The sequence below is a fragment of the Dichomitus squalens genome (assembly GCF_000275845.1).
Source record: "Dichomitus squalens LYAD-421 SS1 unplaced genomic scaffold DICSQscaffold_5, whole genome shotgun sequence".
Classification (NCBI taxonomy): domain Eukaryota; kingdom Fungi; phylum Basidiomycota; class Agaricomycetes; order Polyporales; family Polyporaceae; genus Dichomitus; species Dichomitus squalens.
In genome coordinates this window covers 1533113-1553160 of record NW_006766887.1, presented here as the reverse complement: position 1 = coordinate 1553160, position 20048 = coordinate 1533113, and the positions used below count along the sequence as shown (strand labels likewise).

The 20048-nt window shown below is 56.5% G+C and overlaps 8 protein-coding genes across 8 annotated transcripts; 4 read left to right on the top strand and 4 right to left on the bottom strand.

Annotated features, from left to right (window-relative positions):
* Positions 1-45: 45 nt before the first annotated feature.
* DICSQDRAFT_167600 (uncharacterized protein) lies at positions 46-828 on the bottom strand (the record flags this gene model as incomplete). The annotated part of the gene is made up of 1 exon (XM_007363192.1): positions 46-828. The coding sequence occupies one exon, from the start codon at positions 826-828 to the stop codon at positions 46-48; it is 783 nt and encodes a 260-aa protein (XP_007363254.1).
* A 243-nt stretch (positions 829-1071) lies between these two features.
* Positions 1072-2378, bottom strand: DICSQDRAFT_167599 (HET-domain-containing protein; the record flags this gene model as incomplete). The annotated part of the gene is made up of 4 exons (XM_007363191.1): positions 1072-1488; positions 1540-2079; positions 2145-2167; positions 2216-2378. The coding sequence occupies 4 exons, from the start codon at positions 2376-2378 to the stop codon at positions 1072-1074; spliced, it is 1143 nt and encodes a 380-aa protein (XP_007363253.1).
* A 1535-nt stretch (positions 2379-3913) lies between these two features.
* DICSQDRAFT_101358 (uncharacterized protein) lies at positions 3914-5478 on the top strand. Its single transcript, XM_007363190.1, has 2 exons — positions 3914-5384; positions 5442-5478. The coding sequence occupies exon 1, from the start codon at positions 4185-4187 to the stop codon at positions 4656-4658; it is 474 nt and encodes a 157-aa protein (XP_007363252.1). The 5' UTR covers positions 3914-4184; the 3' UTR covers positions 4659-5384; positions 5442-5478.
* A 600-nt stretch (positions 5479-6078) lies between these two features.
* On the top strand, positions 6079-6934 carry DICSQDRAFT_134091 (uncharacterized protein). Its single transcript, XM_007363189.1, has 2 exons — positions 6079-6697; positions 6760-6934. Exons 1-2 carry the CDS (start codon positions 6101-6103, stop codon positions 6778-6780), a joined length of 618 nt encoding a protein of 205 aa, XP_007363251.1. The 5' UTR covers positions 6079-6100; the 3' UTR covers positions 6781-6934.
* A 2575-nt stretch (positions 6935-9509) lies between these two features.
* On the bottom strand, positions 9510-11164 carry DICSQDRAFT_81715 (uncharacterized protein; the record flags this gene model as incomplete). The annotated part of the gene is made up of 4 exons (XM_007363188.1): positions 11085-11164; positions 10782-11001; positions 10525-10721; positions 9510-10468 (listed from the first exon to the last, which is right to left on the bottom strand). A coding segment is annotated over exon 4 (816 nt), but the record flags the coding sequence as incomplete, so codon positions are not given.
* A 1537-nt stretch (positions 11165-12701) lies between these two features.
* DICSQDRAFT_167595 (uncharacterized protein) lies at positions 12702-13591 on the bottom strand (the record flags this gene model as incomplete). The annotated part of the gene is made up of 2 exons (XM_007363187.1): positions 12702-12881; positions 12923-13591. The coding sequence occupies 2 exons, from the start codon at positions 13589-13591 to the stop codon at positions 12702-12704; spliced, it is 849 nt and encodes a 282-aa protein (XP_007363249.1).
* Positions 13592-15048: 1457 nt separating this feature from the next.
* On the top strand, positions 15049-16165 carry DICSQDRAFT_178856 (uncharacterized protein; the record flags this gene model as incomplete). The annotated part of the gene is made up of 4 exons (XM_007363186.1): positions 15049-15376; positions 15445-15847; positions 15908-16042; positions 16096-16165. Exons 1-4 carry the CDS (start codon positions 15073-15075, stop codon positions 16163-16165), a joined length of 912 nt encoding a protein of 303 aa, XP_007363248.1. The 5' UTR covers positions 15049-15072.
* A 2776-nt stretch (positions 16166-18941) lies between these two features.
* Positions 18942-20030, top strand: DICSQDRAFT_145081 (uncharacterized protein; the record flags this gene model as incomplete). The annotated part of the gene is made up of 4 exons (XM_007363185.1): positions 18942-18999; positions 19059-19160; positions 19219-19546; positions 19607-20030. 4 exons carry the CDS (start codon positions 18942-18944, stop codon positions 20028-20030), a joined length of 912 nt encoding a protein of 303 aa, XP_007363247.1.
* Between the last annotated feature and the right edge of the window lie 18 nt (positions 20031-20048).

The window sequence follows — 20048 nt, the reverse complement described above, 5'->3', positions numbered from 1 at the left end:
CGTCGTTGTGCATGCATGCGATATATGCGGACGCTCGACTTCCGATTACTCGCCCAGGTCGGGTGGTGTGCGCGCGGGGACCGCGGGTCCTGCGGAGGACGGGCCAGAGTCATCGTCACTGCCGTCTTCCCGCAGCGGACTTGGGCTCCTCGCAGGAGTCAATGCGTTCGAAGGAGATGGCGGGATGTTCAGGAGACCATGGTCGGATGCCAATATCGACGCCTCGAACTCGTTCCTGTCGTATGCCCGTGCAAGCACTTCCATCGGCGACAAGAACACGGGTGACGAGAAGAGCTCAATATGAACAACGTACGTGAGGGAGGTGATAGCCTCCAACACACAACGCAGCGCCAGGTGTTTACGTTGGTCACCTTTGTCCTGCAATAAGAAGTGGACGCAGCCTTCCATATCCGCTAAGTTCACTGAGAAACTAGCTGGCAGCTCGGATGAGACACTCCTGGTCCCGGTTCCCTCCATATATACGAGGACCACTCGCCTCTTCGGAGCGATTGAGTCCTGGGCGGGCGAGTTGATGGACTCATGGGAGATATCTGAAAAGTCAAGAGAACTCGGATCGTCCGGATCGATGAGATCCACCCTAGCCGTCACCCACTTTGGTTGGAAAGAAGGGGCTTGGCGGACTAGACTGAACACGATTGTGCCAAAGTCCAGGTCACCTCCCGAGATACCGAGACTAAAGCAGAGGCTGCCTTCAAACCTTGATTCAGACCGATTTCGGAACTTGTATCCCTGCATTTGCAGAACCTCGTCGGATATTGACGACAGCGCAAAGACCGCGCCTTCAAGTAGACTCCGCTTGGGGCGCATGACGGATACGTCTGGGTGGCCCAAATGGAAGGTCTTCACGTCAATCTTGCAGCGAGAAAGGTCGCGGCGGTCAAGCAGGATTAGCTCGGACCGCAGTCCGACCTACTCAAGTGTGCACCATCGAAGGACGCCAGATTCGGAGTCGATGAAGCAGATACGAGCAAGTACGTGGTCAGGAGGGTGTAGACCAGAGCTATCGCGGCAGGCAAAGAGGACCAGGAAGTATTCTCTACATTCCTTGTTCTAAAGTTGGCGATGTATAGATATGGGCAGGGGGGATACGACTGGGAACGCAATCCTGTATTCCATACGGCGACTGGATGGCCCCTTGAAGAAGTTGTCGTTGGCTTTGATCTGATAGGTTGAGAACCAGGTCTTTGTGGGGGATTGCCTCGTCGTGGATCCCGCAAAGACAGATGACGTAGGGGTGAGAAGATGGAGAGAAGTCCACCCATCGATAGTCCGCGTAGAGAGCGCATCTAACCCTGCAACAAGGAAGGGGTCCCAATTGGGGCTACCATGCCACGCGAAAAGGCTGTGGTCTGGGATGCGCCCTAGGATCTCCTCCTGCAAGCGATAGAATGCCCGATCACCCTCGCCATAGGGCGTGGGCATGTTGATATCAAAAATACCGAGAAGTGAGTAGGCTCGGTCCTCGGGCTTCGCCGTCTTTCGTTCCCCTGCTCAAGACATGCGTTTAGCGACGCTGACCTTCGTGAGCGGAATCTGGTGTAGCAAGACGAGTTGATCGATGGACGTGATCTTCTCCAAGAGTCCAGCTAGATGAGTCTTCGTCCCAAGGAAACGCCAACCCTTCGACAGGAACACGACGCGTCTCGGCGCGACGAGCTCCTGCAGAGTCCACCCGCGTGTGAACCACACACTCCCGCGGAACTCGGACTCCTGGGGGGCGGTCAGCTGCCCTTGGATTGATTCCCCGCTTTCGGCGACGTCGCTCGCGTCCGCGAGGTAGGCAAGGCACAATGAAGCATCGCCGTACCACTTATACATCGAGTTGATCGACTCGGTGAGCTCCGAACTGCTGGACTGGTCGATGCAGCCCGAGTCGATCCAGATGTAGTCATAGCCGTACTCCCGCGCCGTCTCGCACGCTTTGCGGATCTTTGCGTTGAGATCCGGATCGCCCCAGAATGGGCTCAGGGCTGAGTTGTCGGCGGGGGGAGAGGAGGGGATGGGTTCGGGTTCAACGCCAAGCGGAGGGCCTTCGGGATTGAAGGGCACGGACACGTCCTGCGTGTGTATCGCAGGGAGGGTTAACCACTGGGTCTTAGAGTACGTAGTCGAGCGCACAGTACCTCGCCACCATCCTTTCTATAGCCTGGGGAAGGGTCTTAGCCTGGGGAGCTTGTCGGTGTCATCTTCGGACGGCCATCGTCATCGTAGTACCGAGCTTGGATTTTTCTCAGCTGCCGGTATGTCTGCTCTTTATCAGACCACCGATGCGAGAGGATGGCATATCTGGGTGGGTCTTCGTCGTCTTTGGGGTTAAAGTCGACGAACAGTCCTGTATGGGTATCTAGGAGGCGCATCTTGTCCGGCTAGGAACAAAGCATGGATGAGAATGGTACCATCTGTTTGCGGCATCAAACAATGTCGTACCTGGTAGGACGGAGTTGTATGTGACACCGTTAAGGAACGAGATACAGGAGATAGGGTCGAGGATATGTGGAAAGGGGAGGTGGGGGACCTTGTTCGAGTGAGAAGGAGGCCGGCGCAAGTCCCTCATACAGCCTTGCTTGCCTGCACCGACTCATGCAAGGGTTGTCCACCACGCGGCGAGGGCGTGCATCGTGCTTCCAAGCACATAGACATAAACATTGACGTGCCGTGAGAGCACCAGCTCTGCCGATGTGGACATATGCAAGTACGACCAGGTCCGAGTCCGGACTGAGTTCTATTGAACTATAGTCAGCGCTTTGTTACTCCTCAATACATTCGACACAACCGCCTTCCTGTCACATTGGAGCCTGCTACTGTGCGTCAACTCTTTGGAACGTAGATGCTCGATTTGACTCCACGATTCGATGTGATCAGCTTCATCCGTGGTGAGGGAAGCACACGTCGAAAATTTGCGTCTGGTTCGCGGGAGACGCGAAATTAGCAGGGCACAGAAGGGCAATAAGACTCTCTAGACGCCTTGAGTGGACAATTTCGAGCCCGGCGACTCATGGAGACAACCTGCATGAATGCGATGGATGTATACCCCCTCGCCTGAACCGGCGGTAGCAGGGAGTGTGGAGCATGTGCTCATTCTCAGACAAAGAAGACTGCCGCCGGACTCGACGGTACTGTGCCAACGCAGGGCACTGATATGTAGATCAGGCCTTCAAAGTAGGCCTTGAGGATGAGCAAGGGCGTCAGCCTTCCTGACCTGGTGGGAAGAGACGCAAAATAGGTGAAGCTCAAGACGTGAAGATCAAGCAAGCAATACATCGTGAATAAGCAGCACTGAGACGTCGGGTACTAGCATGCGCGTGCCAGAGAGCTCACAAGAGTTCCAATACTGTCGACGCCTGCGGAGGCGTGACTTGCACGTGAACATGTGGCCGAAGTGAGCTCGTCGCTTGCTCGTCCGTCCACGCACGACTGGGCAGTCTCCACGCACGACTGGGCAGTCTCCACGCACGACTGGGCAGTCTCCACGCACGACTGGGCAGTCTCCACGCACGACTGGGCAGTCTCCACGCACGACTGGGCAGTCTCCACGCACGACTGGGCAGTCTCCACGCACAAGAAATGGTCAGCCTTACCTCCGAGAGTTGCCACGTCTCCTTTTGCCTCCGCGTTCTCACCCAGACATGCCCTTCGCAGATCATCTCTGCTCCGAGTTGTGCAGTTACCTCCTACATCGACACCAGCGCAGACGCGATGAGCGCGTCCTGTCCAGTGTTCAGGCCTTCTTTCACCAGCGGTACCTGTCGCCCTCGTTGCTCACGCGCACTGCTTTCACTGCTGACCTCCTGCAATCCCCGACCTTCGTTCCGTACCCAAAATGTATCCCACACTCATCATACATAAGACCCAGCATCCTCCGATGTCGCCGCTCCTCCCTCTCCCTCCACCCACTTACCTCTGCTTGCCTCCCATGCCGACCCGGACCCGAACCCTACGGCGAACACGAACCACGACGCGTTCCTCACAGACAAAGCCGCTGCGCCGGCTTGAGAAAACACCCTCCTCATGAACAGCTGCGAGGCCGCCATCCCCGCACTCGACGCCCGCGCCCAGGGCGAGCGTGACCGTCGCCTCGAGAAGGAGCGGCTCGAGAAAGAGCTGCAGGAACCGAGGCCCAAGTACGAGGGCGCGATGGGCAAGTACAAGGCATCGGACGCGTCATGAGTCCCTCGCTCCCTTCTCATCTCTTCGGGCACGCGTGCGTGCTGGGAGGGCGCTCTGGGCGTCGCCAGGCAGGAGAATGCCAGTGTCGTGCGCTCCGAGCGCTCGAGGCGACGACGACGGGACACCGCAAGAGCACCCCGGCGGCGCTCGAGACGCTCCCCATCACCGCGTCCTCGTCCACCTCTCCGTCCCCGCATGGCGACTGCTTCCCAAACTCCGGCTCGTGCACGCTCGATCGATCCGTGAGGAACGAAGGCGCCGCGTCCTTCTGGCCCGTCCAGCGTGCCCCCGAGCGTCCCTGGCTGCTCGACTCGCCGTTCGACCTCGCGACATGCGCCCAGGCTCGGCGCAGCCCCGATCCGATGAGCCGCAGCCGCATGCCGATTGACGATGACGAGGACGAGGGGGGCGACTGGGACTTCCGCGCGGGCAACTTCGACGGCGACGACGCGATGGGAGGAGGTGATTGAGCTCGTTTGTGAATCCGCCGCCCTCGGGGGCGCCCGCACGGAATATATCCTCCCCCCGGGCGTCGGGGGGCCTGTAGAGGGAGCATTTGTCCTGAGCTTGGGGGCAGGGAGGAGAGCGCGCGTGGCTCAAAGAGCGGGATTGGGGTATTGGGACCGGGGCTGGGGTGAGCACCGCGTGGCTGCTGTCGCTTGAGAACGCGTCAGAGGGAGGCGGCGGGAAGAATTGGCGTGGGGGCGTTGGAAAAAGGACAGGTGAGGAAGGGACGCATAACGGGCGTCGTTGTGCGTATGTGTGCAGAGTTCATGGATTTTCCTCTGTCGAACCGGATGATGTGCGTGCAGGGACGGGAGCCGCCGATTCCTCGAAGGAGGGGCTAGTGTCAAGGACCACGCCCTCTTCGCCGAAGGACGCCTCCAGAAGGAAACAATGTAGAAGTGGATTTTGACTGTTCACGTCAGGCGATGGCTCAGGAGGAGACAGCGAGACGTCATAGAGTTTGGGATATTTCAAGAATCCCCTCGCCACGGGTGGGTCACTTTTGCACATGCGGGCAAGTTCTTCCATATGCGACAAGAGCACGGGTGACGAGAAGAGCTCCTACAATGAAAAGTAGACGTAATTTCCATGTCCCCTAGTCATAGGACGAGTATGGTGGGAAGCTTGGAGAAGATGTTTGTTTCGCCAGACGCAGAGCGCTTGACTCCTGAGCGAACAAGTTGATCAACGCAAGTGTCTTCGATCTGATCCTCACAATTCAAGCTGACTTTCCTTGCTATTAGAAGCTGTCCTCTGGCGGGTACTGGATCCCAGCTTGTACAGTAACATGGCATTTGTATCAAAGCGTCGGTGACAAAAAAGGTTTGAGTTTCATGTCGCTTCAGTCTCACGCACGAGCCGTCAGGCTGGCCTTCACTTGCCGCAGCACACTGTTCAACGGGTAGCTATATATATATATATATATATATATGCTAGCCCTCATCATGTCTCTATCCCTCCGTCCCTTAATCTGAGTACACCGGGATCCCAATCGTCGCCAACGTACTTCAATCTCCCCATGGAAAGCCTACCTCTGGACCTCGAGGAGAGACTGAACCTCCATAAAAACGCACCAGCACCGTTCGACAAAGCCGCCGCGGATGTCGTTCTACGCACATCCAACCAGGTCGATCTCCTCGTCTTCCGGTGGATCCTCGAGGACGCATCCCCGGTCTTCAAGTCCCTCCTTGACCCGGGTCTCCCACAGCCCCCGCCCTCCTCTCAGTCCAAAACACCCAATGCGGGCCCCGACTCCGAGCGCACGAGTCGTATCGTTGTCGACATGGCTGAGCCGAGCAGCACGCTGCAGCCCATCCTCCGGCTCTACTACCCCGCCGCAGAGCCCCCCACGCTCGCATCCCTCGACGAAGCGGTTGCCCTCCTCGCTGCCGCACAGAAGTATGAGATGGTGTTTGCCTCTCGCCTTCTCCAGACCGCGGCGCTGCCGCTCATCACCACCACACCCCTCCGCGCATACGCACTCGCGCTCACTGCTCACCTCGTGGACACTGCCCGTGCGGCTGCAAAGGCGCACCTTGCGCACACACTTGCGCACGAGGTGTGTCCCCCAGAGCTCGAAGACCTCAGCGTGGGCGCGTACCACCGCCTCATCGCATACCGCGCGAAGTGCTCCGCTGCATTGCGCACGAAATGCAAATGGCCAGAAGCCACAGGTGCACCCAGTGTTCTTAGGATGAGTGAGTTGGGTGAATGGACTTGGTTTGCGTGTCGGGCATGCGTCAAACATCGAGGTTCAGACTGGTCTTGCCGCAAGCTGTACTGTGGGTGTGCCGCACCATGGTTCCAGACGTTCTGGGACGGGCTGCTGATGGCGCTGTGCATGACACCGCACCAGGATACGCTGGACAAGCTCGAGAGTCGTCTGTTGTACCGGCTGTATGAAGGAGCGGGGGGATGCTCGACGTGCAAAGCAGTCGTAGTGGAGCAAATTGGGATGTTAATGATTGTACTGAAGCAGGCGGTCGATGCAGTTGTTTCGGAGGTGAGTCGGTTTAGGTTAGATGTCAGTGCATTCGGGTAGGCTCACCGAGCTTCCTGTTATAGGTTATATTGAGTGTGCTTTAGGCGGCATCGTGAATGGTCTAAGTACATATTTGGGTGTATCAAACACTGTTGTCATTTCGTCTATTCTTTGCTCCCATCCTGTGCCCGCACCGCAAGATACGAATGTATGATAAGTCAGATTTCCATGGATATGGCGATGTTGCTTGTTGCTCGATTCAAAGCCGATTTCACCTCCAGACGATTTCAAGTTCACAGTTCCGACCAGATATTTAGGAGTGATTGAGAAACTGCGGGAGAATGCAATAGGCGTCCTAGTGAACGAGGCAGACTCTATGCGCACATGCATGTTAAGATATGGTCTCCAAACACCTGCGTACTCTGCCCTGAGTCCCCGTCCGATGCACGCGTCGCGGTCGTATATGTCTTCTGTAATTTGCGTCCGCTTCCTCACGCAAACAGGCCCTTCGCAGGCCATCTCTGCTCCGAGCCGTGCCTCACGTCTACTGGTAGCGTAGGCGCTATGAGCACGTCCTGTCCAATTTACAGGCCCTCGGTACGTGGCCCACATTGTTCATGCTCACCTCCAGCAATCCCCGACCGTCGTTCTGTGGCCAAAACATACCATACGCTCATTATGCCCAGCAGCCACCGCGTGTTCATTGCCTGCTCCTCCGATGTCGCTGTTCTTCCCTCTCCCTCCACCTCTTCACATCTGCCTACCTCCCACGCCGACCAGAATCCGATCCCTACCGCGAATACGAACTGCGAGCTCCGCGCGCCCTCACAGACAAAGCAGCCGCGCTCGCGCAAGAAAACACCCTCCTCATGGACCGCTGCGATGCCGCCATCGGCGCACGTGGAGCATACGTCCAGGGCGAGCACAACCGGTGCCTTGAGAAGGAGCGGCTCAAGGCAGAGCTCACAGAGCTCAAGCGCAAGTACCAGGGCGTAAAGGGCAAGTGTATGACCCTCTGCGCTGCCTGCTAGTCTACGCGTCCATGCTAATGAGGGCCGTGTTGCTAGGTGGGAGAACGCCGGCATCGCGCTTTCTGCACTCGCGACGATGGGGAAGCGCAAAAGCAGTCAGGCGGCGCTCGATGCCCTCCCAAATGCCTCCTATTCTTCGTCCTACGCTTCTTTATCAGTCGCGCACGTCGACCCGGCTCGCGCACCCCCCGGCCACGAAGGAGACCTAGGAGGTGACGCATCCGCGCAGCCGGTTGTGCGGCCCTGGCTGCTCGACTCGCCATTCGACCGCGGGGAGCGTGTCCCCGCCCCGCGCAGTCTTGCGTTATGCAAGAGCCTAAGCAGGATAGTCATCGAGGAGGGCGAGGAGGGCGAGGAGGGCTTCCGCGCGGGCGACTTCAAGAGAGGAGGAGAGGAAGAGCAGGAGTTAATGGCGAGCAAGTGACCGTAGTGCTCCGGGCTGCCAGCAGGAACTTCTTCTTCGCCTGGGCCGGGAAGCGGGGAGGGTGAGGATAGCGAAAGCGAGTTCTTCGAGAGGAGCGTGCGTGGCCTAGGGGTCGGGCGCGGCGTCAGCATCGGCATCGGGCAGACGTGGCTGAGAGGACGGGCGAGAGGGATGAAGGGCGAGAGGGACGGCGGGTAGACTAGGAACGGGCAGATGAAAAGAGGAAATGTGGGGACGATGGGGGAAGGAGAGGCGGGGGAGGGATTTGGGACGGGCGTCGCTGTGCACGTGTGCGTACGAGGATGCTCAACCTCGGCTTGCTTGAGCAGGTCGGGTGGCCTGTGTGCGCGGACCGCCGGGCTTGCGAAGCCACCGAAGTTCCTTTGGGGATGAGCTGTGACTCCTCGCAGAAGTCGATGGCCCCGGAGGAACTAGCGGGGTGTCAGAGAGTTCACGATCCTGCAAAATTCGACGCGTCATGTCCGGATCATCACCGTATTCGCGTGCAAGCGCTCCCATCTGCCGCAAGTTTCTGGGTGACGAGAAGAGCTCGATATGGACATCGTACTTGAGAGAGGTGATAGGCTGGAACAGACAACGCAGAGCGAGGTGTTTGTATTGGCCGCTTTTGTTCTGCAATAATAAATGGACGCAGCATTGCATGTTCCCCGAATCCAGTTCGAGTTCAACTAGCCGCTCGGATGAGACCTCTCTCCGAACTCCCTCGGCATATAGGAGGGTGACAATTCGCCTCTTCGGAGCGGGTGCATCCTCGCCGAACCAGAGGAGGGTATCTTCGGAGATATCTGAAAAATCAAGAGATCTGGGCGGATCGTCCCGATCGACGAAGTCCACCCTGGCCTCCACTGTATCCGTATTTCTACGGGACTTGCCGACCAGAGTGAACACAATCTCGCCATAATCCAAGTCACCTCCCGAGATACCGAAAGTCAACCAGGGGCTGCCTTGAACCCTCTTTTTACACCGCGAGTTGTATTCGTATCCCTGTATCTTCAGAACCTTGTCAGATATCGAGGACAACGCGAAGATCACCCCTTCAGGTAGATGTCGCCGATGGCGAGGGATGTACACTGTCGGGTGGCCCATATGGAAGGTCTTTACGTCAATCTTGCGGCCGGAAAGGTCGCGGCGGTCTAGTAGGATCAGGTTGGGTCTCATGCGCCAGTTGAGGAAACACGACTGAAGGACGTCAGGATAGGAGCCGATGAAGCAAAGGCGTGCAAGAAAGTGGTCACGAGAGTAGAGACCAGAGCTATCGTGGCAGGCAAGGAGGACCAAGAATTCTCCAGGTGGAGAGTGATGTATACTGTTATCTGAAGAATCTTGACGCAAGGATAGAGGCATGGGGGGAATGACTGGGAATGCAATGCGCATTCCGTACGGTGACTGGGTGGCCCCTTGGAGAAGTCGTTGTCGGTCATCGTCCGATAGGTCGGGAAAGGACTCGGATAGGAAGTCTTCGTGAGGAATTGCGTCAACCGCGGATTTGGCAAAGACGGCAGGGGAAGGAGCGAGTAGATTGATTGGAACAGAATGCCAGGGAGCTGAAGTAGAGAGTGCAGCCAACCCTGCAATAGGGTGAAGGCCCCACGCGGTCCACGCGAAGATGCTTTGGTCTGGGATGCGCCTAAGGATCTCCTCCTGCAGGCGATAGAATGCGCGATCGTCCTCGCCATAGAGCGTAGGCATGTTGATATCGAAGATACCGAGGAGCGAGTAGGCTATGTCCTCCGGCTTCGCCGTCTTCCGTTCCGCTGCCCAAGACATGCGGTTAGCGACGCTGATCTTCGTGAGCGGGATCTGGTGTAGCAAGATGGCTTGATCGATGGACGTGATCTCCTCCAGGAGTCCAGCTAGCTGAGTCTTCGTCCCAAGAAAACGCCAGCCCTTCGACAGGAACACGACGCGCTTCGGCGCGATGAGCTCCTGCAGAGTCCAGCCACGCTTGAACCACTCGCTCCCCCGGAACTGGGATCCGTTGAATCCCAGCTGCCATCGGAACGAATCCTCCCGTCCGGCGAGATCCTCGACGTCCACAAGGTAGACAAGGCACAGCGACGCACCACCGTACCACTTGTACATCGAGTTGATGGACTCGGATTGTTCCGAGCTGCTGGACTGGTCGATGCAGCCCGAGTCGATCCAGATGTAGCGATAGCCATATTCCCGCGCCATTTCGCAAGCTTTGCGAATCTTGTCGCTGAGCTGTTTATCGCGCCAGATGGGGCTCAGCTCTGGGTACTCGATGGTAGGCTGAGGGAGGGTGGACTTCGCTTTTGACGCTTTGTGAAGGGTCTTCGGGGGACGCGTCCACAGCTTGCATGGGTATATTGAAGTCAGGTCTAGCTACAGCAAGTCAGAGAGGAGCGGACCTTGACAGTGACATTTTTGCACGGCCATCGCGACCATAGTACCGATCTTGGATCTCCCTCAGCTCCCGGTAGGTCTGTTCGCCCTCGGACGACCACCGATGCGAGAAGATGGCGTATCTGGCGTGCTCCTTGTACTCGGGGGAGTCGGAGTCGACAAACAGTCCCGTAACAGTGTCTAGGAGGCGCATCTTGTCCTGCTGGGAATGTCACACGTTGAGAACAGCGCCATCTACCATGACCTCGGCAAAACACCATACCTGGCAAGAGGCAGTAGTCGTTTCGAAACGACTGAGCAACCGGACCCAAAGGACAGTGTTGGAGATGTGTAGACACGGGAGTGGAAGAGCCTTTAACCAGGACCGACCCCACAAAAATTGTCCACTATGCGTTGAGGCCGTGCATCGTACTTCCAAGCAGGGACACAGGAGATTTGACGTGCCGTGAGAGCCCAACCACTTCCGATACGGACATCTGCAACTTCAGACCGAGTACCATGATTCAGTAGTCAGCACTGCGATGCCCTCCAATACATTCGACACAGCCGCCTGTCGACGTCCTACCTGGCCTATAGCTGTGTGTTAATCCAGGCTCTTCATGCGCGGACGCTAGACTTGACCGCGGATTCCGGTGCGAACAGTCACCGAGGGCGTGGTCAAGGAAGCACGAGTCGAAAATTGTCACTTGGACTGTGGAATGTACAAAATCAGCAGAGCGATAAGCCTCACTGGAAGCCAGTATTCAACGACCCGCTGCAATGGTTTCACGCCCGGCGATGAAAACCTCCGATGATATATGAGGACGCGGTGCATGTTTACGTCCTCGCGTCCACCCGAAGTAGAGGAGAGTAACGAATATATGCTCCTTCTTAAACAAGTGAAACCTACCGCAAATGTACAGTGGAACAGCAATGGGCACTGAGAGAACACCGTCAGCCTTCGTGACCTGGTGGGAAGAGAAGCAAGCAGGTCAAGCAAGGAATATGTGCGTGTGCTCACAAGAAGGTCCGGAGTTGTCATGAGCCTGAAAGTCGCAGTCTTCCGCTGCCTTTGGCGCCACCCACAGCGTGAGCGTGTGTTCGAACGCTACATAGTAGATCTCCATCACGTCGCTCGCTCGTCCACCATTGAAGAGCTAATGCCCTCTCGTACGGGGCCGCACGAGGCATGGACAAGGACAACATCCCCTGCGTAATCCGCTTTGACTGGCTCAGCACGGCCGTCTCCACGTTTCGTGGTGCATGTCCTTGTGTCTCTCGTGATCAGTCTTTATGCCATCCACGTGCGAACACGCCTGGTGCAGGCCATCTCTATTGTCAGGCATCTTTACGTAGCCGCGATGAACGCGTCCTGTAGAATGTGCAGGGCTTCCTCCAACATCGGTACGCCCCGTGTCTGCGGGCCCTAACGCGTCGTTTTAACTCCTCTGTGAAGCGTACTCCCCCCTGTTTCAACGTCCAGCAATCCTTTCGTACAAACCTAAAGTCCCATACAATCGTCAAATTCAGCATCCACCGCGTCTTCATGGCCGGCTCCTTCCAGATCGCCACGCCCCCCTGCACCCTCTGCTTCCTCCTCCTCTAGACCTGCCTCCCGTGCCAACCTGGACCTGAATTGTGCCGTAACCGCGACCCGTACACGGCGCGCCCGAGTGGCGACTCTCGTCGACAAAGCCGTCGTGCTCGACTGCGATAAGATGAACCGCCGCGAGGCCGTGAACCGCTGACGCGCCGCGACGGCCAGGGCGAGCGCGACCGGCGCCTAGAGAAAGAGCACCTGAGGAAAGAGTTTAGGGGACTCTGGAGCAAGCATAAGGCATAGGGGGAAGTATCAGGCGTTCAGCACGTCGTGCGTGTCTCCTGCTGTCGCATTCGAAGTGTGCGTAGGTGGGCTGATGATGGCCAAGCGTGTGTCCAAGCGAGAGAACGTCGGCCTCGCGCGCGACGACGCCCGGTGGCGCTCGATGCGTTTCCCAACCCTTCCTCGTGTCCCCCTCATCCAGGCGTCGACTATTTCACGCATCGCGGCTCGCGCTCCACCGGCCGATTCTGCGCGTCCTGAAGCGCCCCCGCCTGCTCGACCTCGCCATGCACGCTTCTCTCGAAGAACCTGCTCCCCTTCCCGCCTTCCTCCCCATCCCCAATCTCGGATCAGACGCTGCCCTTCCCGCCCCATCCTGCCCTAGGCGAGAAGATGTCCCCCACCGACGGCCACCGGCGCTGCGGGCCCCCGCTCTAGCTCTCCTTCGAAGTCGCTTGCGTGGAAGCCCGAGTCGCCCTCCTCATCCTCGCCGATGAGCATCCTGCTCCGGCTCTGGCGCAGCGTAGCGCAAGGCTGCGCAGGGCCGCGACACGCCTCGCCCTAGGGGTTAGGGGCGGACTCAGCATCAGGGTCAGGCAGACGTAGCTGCTATTGCCTGAGGACGAGTGAGAGGACGGCTGAGAGGGAAGGCGGGAAGACGAGGCATGGGTAGATGGGGAGAGGAAATGTGGGGAAGATGGGGAAGGGAGAGGAGGGGGAGGGACTGGGGACGGGCGTCGTTGTGCTTGTGTGCGTACGAGGGTGCTCAACCTCGGCTTGCTCGTGCAGGTCGGGTAGTGTGTGTGCGTGATAGTCCTGAGGATCTCCTCCTGCAAACGGTGGAATGCACGACAGCCCTTGCCATAGGTCGTAGGCATCGTGATGTCGAATATCCCGAGAAGACAGTAGGCTAAATCCTCTGGCTTTGTGGTTACCCGATGCGCTGCCCAAGACATTCGTCTGGCGACACTGATCTCATGGAGGGACTCTTCGTGTAGCAAGACACCCTGTCCGATACCGGTGATCTCTTCGAAGACTTCAGCTAGCTGAGCCTTCGTCCCCAGAAGACGCCAAGCTTGACACAGAAAGACGACGCGTTCTGGGGCGATGAGTTCTTGGAGGGTCCATCCACGCGTGAACCACTCGCTCTCGCGGAACTCGGACCCTGGGGCGCTCAGCTGTCCTTGGACCGAATCCCCGCTTTCGGCGACATCGTGCACATCCGCGAGGTAGGCAAGGCACAAGGACGCATTGCCGTACCACTTGTACATCGAGTTGATAGACTCGGTGGGCTCCGAGCTGCTAGACTGGTCAATGCAACTCGAGTCGATCCAGATGTAGCGCTAATTGTTCTCCCACGCCGTTTTGCAAGCGTGGTAGATCTTGTCGCTGAATTGCTTTTCGCGCCAGATAGGGCTCAGCTCTGAATGAATGCTAGCGTCGGGAGAGTGGGGAGGTTCGACCTCAACACATCGGGAAGAGCCGTCGGAGTAAGAGAACGCGTCCACGACTGGGACCTAATTGCTTGCCAGAGTCAGGATCGACCACAGTAAACGATGACAAGTCTGCCGCATCTCGTACCTCTGCCTGACGTTCATTTTGGCCTGTGGGAGGAGGCTCGAGGGGTGTGGTGCTTGGTTGTGCACGCTTAGGATGGCCGTAGCGATCATAGTATAGATCTTGAATCTCCCTCAACTCCTGGTACGTCTGTTCTCCGTCGGATGAACATCTGTGCGATAGAATGGCGTAAACTCGGGAGAGTTTGAGTCGACAAAGAGTCCCGTGTGAGTATCCAGGAGACGCATGTTGATGGCTGCGAAGCGAGACATTTATTAGAACGCAAATCATTCAACCATCAAAATGGAGGCATACCACTGGAACGATCACTGTATTTGCGACTGTATACGAGCGAGCACAGTGAAGGATGGGGGCAACGCGAGATTATAAGTAGGCAAAAGCTCTTGTGAAGCTAAAGCCATGCAGAATAACCCAAGTACAGCTTTTACAAGGTTTGAACAGCATGGCGGTACGGGCGGGAATCACCCGTCAGGCGTCTTCCGGCTCTGCTGACATAGTCGTATGCACGGCAGGTGAGAAAATCCATGCTACCTATGTGGGCCACGCAACCTGCCAATGGGAATTCCCAAATTATAGAGAGGGATACAAAGGCCCACTAGAAATGCTAGGATCAAGTTGCGTGGCTCACGAACGCCGCACGAATTTTCCTGTGTGAAGCCTGGCGCTTTGCCCGCTGTGATGCGAGTCCCTACCTTCAGGTTCAGATCTCCTGTTATATGGTGACACTTTCCAGCATTCCGGTGCGCTCAGCCGCACGAGTAAGATGCTGGCATACTGGAATTCGCATGTGCCTATCTGTTAATACACTGCACCAATATGTCACATAGTAGCACGTCCGGTGCCATAAGCGTCAAACGTCACAGACGAAGCGCGAGCCTACTTAGATGTTAGCTGAAATCACAAGAGACGTAGTTCATATGCAGATGTGACCTTTGGAGCACATACACAGTAATGTTCGCTGGAGAAACAGGGGAGATCAACAGCCTACGGTAAGGCTCACAAGCCGATGACGGAAGGCAACTCATTAGGTAACGTGATTGCTTACAGAAGCTTTTCTCAGCCACCTCATAATCACTCGACAGCGCCCATGCGCGTCTCCGCAGAACCATGGAATGCCATTAATCTAGTCAACCCTTTGCATCAGAGGCTCGCATCATCTATACCTTATTTCAAGATGGTCACATTCTTCGATCTTCCTCTGGAAATTATCCTTATGATCAAGACTTACCTAGACCCATGGGACCTCCGAACCGTTGTCTGTCTCTACCTCGCAGATCCCCGATGCGCGGTGCTCCATGACTGGGAGACAGACCCGGAAGCGTTCTGGAAGACCATCTGCTGGAAGAATGGGTTGGGTCGACTTCCGCTGGACGGGGGCTCGGAGGACGGTGTGTGGCAGGACATCGCCCTCCAGTGCATCGAACGCGACGGTTTCTGCAAGCATCCTCATTGTGGAGACGCCATGCTAGAGTATAACCGTACGTCGTGTTGCTGTGGCCTCTGGCGCCCTTCTGCGGGCTGACGCTCGTGGTGCTCCCATTGGCAGGCGAGCGTATGCGAGAGAGCGCGGACTGTATCGAGGCATTCTCTGCAGTGCATGTGACAGAAGACTACGACGCCGATGTCTCCTTCGCGCCAAATCCAGTTCTATTCTATATCGACTTCCGAAAGAGCGATGAGTGCCGGGACGGGAAGGGGCAACCAATCGAAGACGACGCCTACCTTCGTTGGGACAATAGCTCAGGTTCCGAGAAACCTAACGCAGGAGATGCCAGAAACCGCGCTTACCTTGGAGACCACCCCATCACAGCCCGGAGTTTCGCGACTGCTACCCCGGTTTCGAATATACTCCTTCTCAACATGATTGGGTGGCGACGACCAAAGAACGAAACCTTGAAACTTCAGCGGCCTGTCACTGTGTATGATTTACTTGGACTGCTTCATGAGGAGTACGTATCGGCCCTCCGTTGTATGTAGAAGAGTTGCGGCTAAGCAACGTTAACTAGCAGTTTGGACTATGACCTCACCGTACGGGACGTGTCCAATCACGTGGGCGGCCACTTAGAATGCTTCCGTCGAATGGGGTGGGGCGTCTATGATACTTTCGAGAACCTGAAGACTACGCGCGAGGTGCTATCTGTGTGGTTAGTGCGTGACTCGGTCGAAGTCTATAAGCTGCTGACCAATCCATTTCAAGTCCGATCAACTCCGTGGAGATAGTAGAACGAACAGAGTCCGGGCTGAAGGTGCGGTTCTGCCTACAGTAGGAATGGCCGATAATAGGTCTTGAACCAAGATGCCAGAACTGCATGGGCGGGTCAATTGTACAGTCAGATGATAAAACCATCAAACGTACCGTATCAGACATTGTGCTATACCCAAAAAGTTCATGAGAAGATACGCCATGCTGAGGTACCTATTCAGAAAGAACAATACCGATGCCCCCGTAAGTTTTCCATTCCAGAAATGTGTCGCCTCTTCCCCTGTGGTGATAACCCATTCCCAGAGATATAGCACTGCGGTACGAGATGCAATGAGGACAATTTGTCGGGACATAGCAAAAGGGGGCTCCAAAGAGGGATGATGAGAGTGACATACCTACCTACTGCTGCGTTCCCATAGTAATTTGAGACAGTCCTATGATGTTCAAACACGTTGGCCATTGTCTAGGCAGCGAGTCAAGCGTAAGACTTACAGGAGTTTGTACACAGTTGCTTCTTCGCTCGCATCTGAGGAAGACATATCGCCGCACAGCAGTGAACAGTGTGCAGTGGGATGAAGGGGGAGGTAGATACTCAATCCGCGACATACCAATTCCCCTCCTAGATGAGCTACTTCATATCGCTACGCGGCGACTTCGGCACCATTTGACGTGACAGGAGCTGCACTTGAAATGCAATCGACGGGATGTGAGATTAGCGGAAGGTTGGCGTCGCGCGCATCAATGGCAAAGGGACGTGTTGAAATTGTGAAATGGAGCGCTTTTTACGTGCCCGATAAGCTGCACACCCGGAGGTCGAAGGGCAACGTACCAAATTAGATTGTCGGGAGGTGGCTCTAAGCCCAAGAACAAGACTCACCGAAGCTTGGGGATACCGTTGGGCGGCCCAGTACACTGAGGGCATTTCGTGTAAGCTAGCAGGAAGATGGTAGGTGACTAAGCGGCATGAAGCACTGTTGGGTGGTACTTGTGGACAGACGGGCATTCTATCCCTCGTATCCGTAGATTCAGGGAACCCGGAGATCGCAAATTCTGAATGGGCGCTGGCGGATAGTAAGTGTACCGAACGCTGAAGGATCCACGCGCGATGGAAGTTGTGCACACCAATAGGGCGATCCTCGCATTCTATGGGCTGAGCTCGCAGCCACTGTACACGTCGTCGCAGGAAACAACGACAGTAGAGACTACAACGAGGTATGTAAACCTCTGGGATATCGGGCCAGGGAGGTATCAAACCTCCCAACCCACGCGGTCTTAGTGATACGCGTCGGTTAGAGTCTCGGTTAGGGTTCGGTTAGGGTTCGGGTGAGGGTTTGGGTTCGGTGAGGGTTTGGGTTTGGGTTTGGACACCTCCTCCTCCCCCAAGAGGGGACGCCGTCTGTATTTATCGCGCGAACGAGGCTTTAGAGTGCCCGCCTGAGTGCTCCCGGCTCGGGGGACCCCCCGAGCGCAGCGAGGGAGGGGAGGGAGCACGAATGGCGGGTCCTCTTCGCGCAAACCCAAAATCTAGCATCAAACGCCACAATGCTGATTGAGAACTCTGATCATCAAAACCAGCGCGCTGATGCGCCCGTGGTGACAGCGTCGGTGGTCTTTTGCGTCGCGCGTCGCCCACCCTCCTCACCCGCCATGCCTGCACAACACTCTGCATCTGTTAGACAAATGCTGCCTCGTCAATTACTGCGACCTCCTCAGAGGGAGTATGGTTTTCATTTGAGCTCCTTGAAGTTGCTTCGAGTACGTACACCGTTCCAGCTATCAAAAACTGATGCGCCCGTATTGATGTCCTAGGCTGACAGCCAATCATATGCGTGGCTGGGAGGTCTCATACCTCCCTGGCCCGATATCCCAGAGGTTTACATACCTCGTTGTAGGCTACTCGACGACAGAGAACAGACACTCCGGGCATGATGCACGAGCTTTTTCTCAATCAGATCGAAGTGGACCGTGAAACCGCAGTCGGCAGTGATCGAGCCCTTCAGTCTGGAGGGTTAGCGCGAGCGTCAGGCTTCGAGGATAAGCGAGCGAGACACGCTACAGACATACGTGTCAAGTCAGCTATGCATTTCAATGAGCAGCAAGTCGTCACGGTATATGTATATGCGTTCACAAGAGACTTTAGAGTGGCTATCATGGGAGACTCACTGTGGCAGTCCTCCACTAGGCCTTTGGCGGTTGCTGGCGGCTGTCTCAACCTGGTGTCGGGCCGAGCCGAGAGGCTGTGCTACCTCGAGATACGGGCTCGATCGATCGGGACCGGGCCCAGACCGTCGCATTTCTCTCCGCTCACGACTAAACTACGCTTCGCAGTGCAACATACGACAACATGAGTCCGATATCTCGACTCAAATTACCCCACGTACGCGCAAATACATCATCGTGACAGCAGTGGCACGAAGCCCGAGGTGTCCGTGTAACTCATGAACGGAAGCCATTTTCCATGGTCGTGTGTCCCTTCTAGGCCTTTACGAACACGTCCAATATGCACGGACCCTCCAGCCCAGACTCATTTGGCGCTCATCCGCGCTCAGACGGACCCGCGTCGTACGTGGATGGAAGTGTTACAGTCAAAAAGAGCTGCGTCTAGGTGTGTTCTTCGCTCCACCACAATGTGCCCATTCCGTCTGGTCTGGACATTGCGCTGATACGGTTCCCGCCAAGATACGGAGCCTCGGAATGACTATGCCACTGCATGCTCGCGGCCTCCAATACAGTATATAAATCACTGGGCAGGCGTGCAAACCCTTCCTCCATCGACCGTGCCGACCACTTTGAATTTCGAATACCCACCTACCGATCCTATACACGCCTCAACATAACTGATGCCCACTTGCATCGTTTGTCTTGGCGCTTTGAAAGATCCCGCTGCGCTACCTTGTGGTCAGTTCAGTTGTTGCTCAAAGCTTCCTACTTTCTCACAACTCCTCTATCTATCGTAGGACACGTCTTTTGCTGGGACTGTCTCATCCGCCTCATCCGCTCTGTCACGCCGTACACCAACCATCACTTCTGCCCGACCTGCAAACAACCCTACACCATATGTTAGTTACCACCCTCCCTGTCATGTGAGGTTCTCGCTCACGAGCTTTTCATCTTCAGCGAACGTTGACCCGACCCTAGTACCACACCACCTTCAGCCTTTCATTACGCCTTCCGTTCGGAAGCTACATCTGGAGTACACGATCCCGGCCCCGACCAAAGGCGCCTCGGCATCCAACGCGGAGTACGAAAAGCTCCTGGCTGAGAACGTCTCCCTGAAGGCCTGCTGCTTTATTTGGCGCAAGCGTGCCGCGGTCCACGCTTCGGCCACGCTCGGCCTTGTGGGCCTTGCGCGGATAGCCCGTGACTACGCCTTGCGCATCAAGAGCGAGCGAGACGAGCTCGAGACGCGTTATAACGAGCTGAAGAAGCGATACGACGAGAATATGTGCGTACTGCTTCCGCAACCCCTTGCTTGCCCTTCGCTCATTCCATCTTCGCATCATAGGTCTCAACTACAAACTCCTCCAGAGACCCCTCCTTCCCCGCGCAGTGCCCAGCTACGGGCGAGCTCGCCTCCCGTCATCCACCTCCCGCACATCTCAGAGCTCCGCCTTGAACCGCTGGAAACGAACCTCCAGCCCAGTCTCAAGCGGACGTCACCAGCGCCCCGTCCCCTCTCCACATCTGTCTACCGCATGCCCTCTCCCGCGATGTCAGACGTGAGCTATTTCTCCGACTGCCCAGACTGCGTGGAAAAGAAGCGGAAGCGCAGCTCGGAGCCGGACGAAACCGAGGAGGACGTTTTAGAACGCCCGATTAAGCGATCGCACTCGTCCTCTCCAGGCATCGTCTCGCCCGCTCCCGCCCCTGCCACTGCGTCGCCCGAGAGGAGTATTGCGAGTTATCTGGAAGGGACGCTCACTATCTGACTTATTTTGTTCCGGGAT

Coding starts and splice junctions, on each gene's coding strand:
- DICSQDRAFT_134091 (XM_007363189.1), top strand. CDS start 6,101: ATGGTGTTTGCCTCTCGCCTTCTCCAGACCGCGGCGCTGCCGCTCATC. Junction 6,698..6,759: donor TCGATGCAGTTGTTTCGGAG/GTGAGTCGGTTT, acceptor TTCCTGTTATAG/GTTATATTGAGTGTGCTTTA.
- DICSQDRAFT_101358 (XM_007363190.1), top strand. CDS start 4,185: ATGAGTCCCTCGCTCCCTTCTCATCTCTTCGGGCACGCGTGCGTGCTG.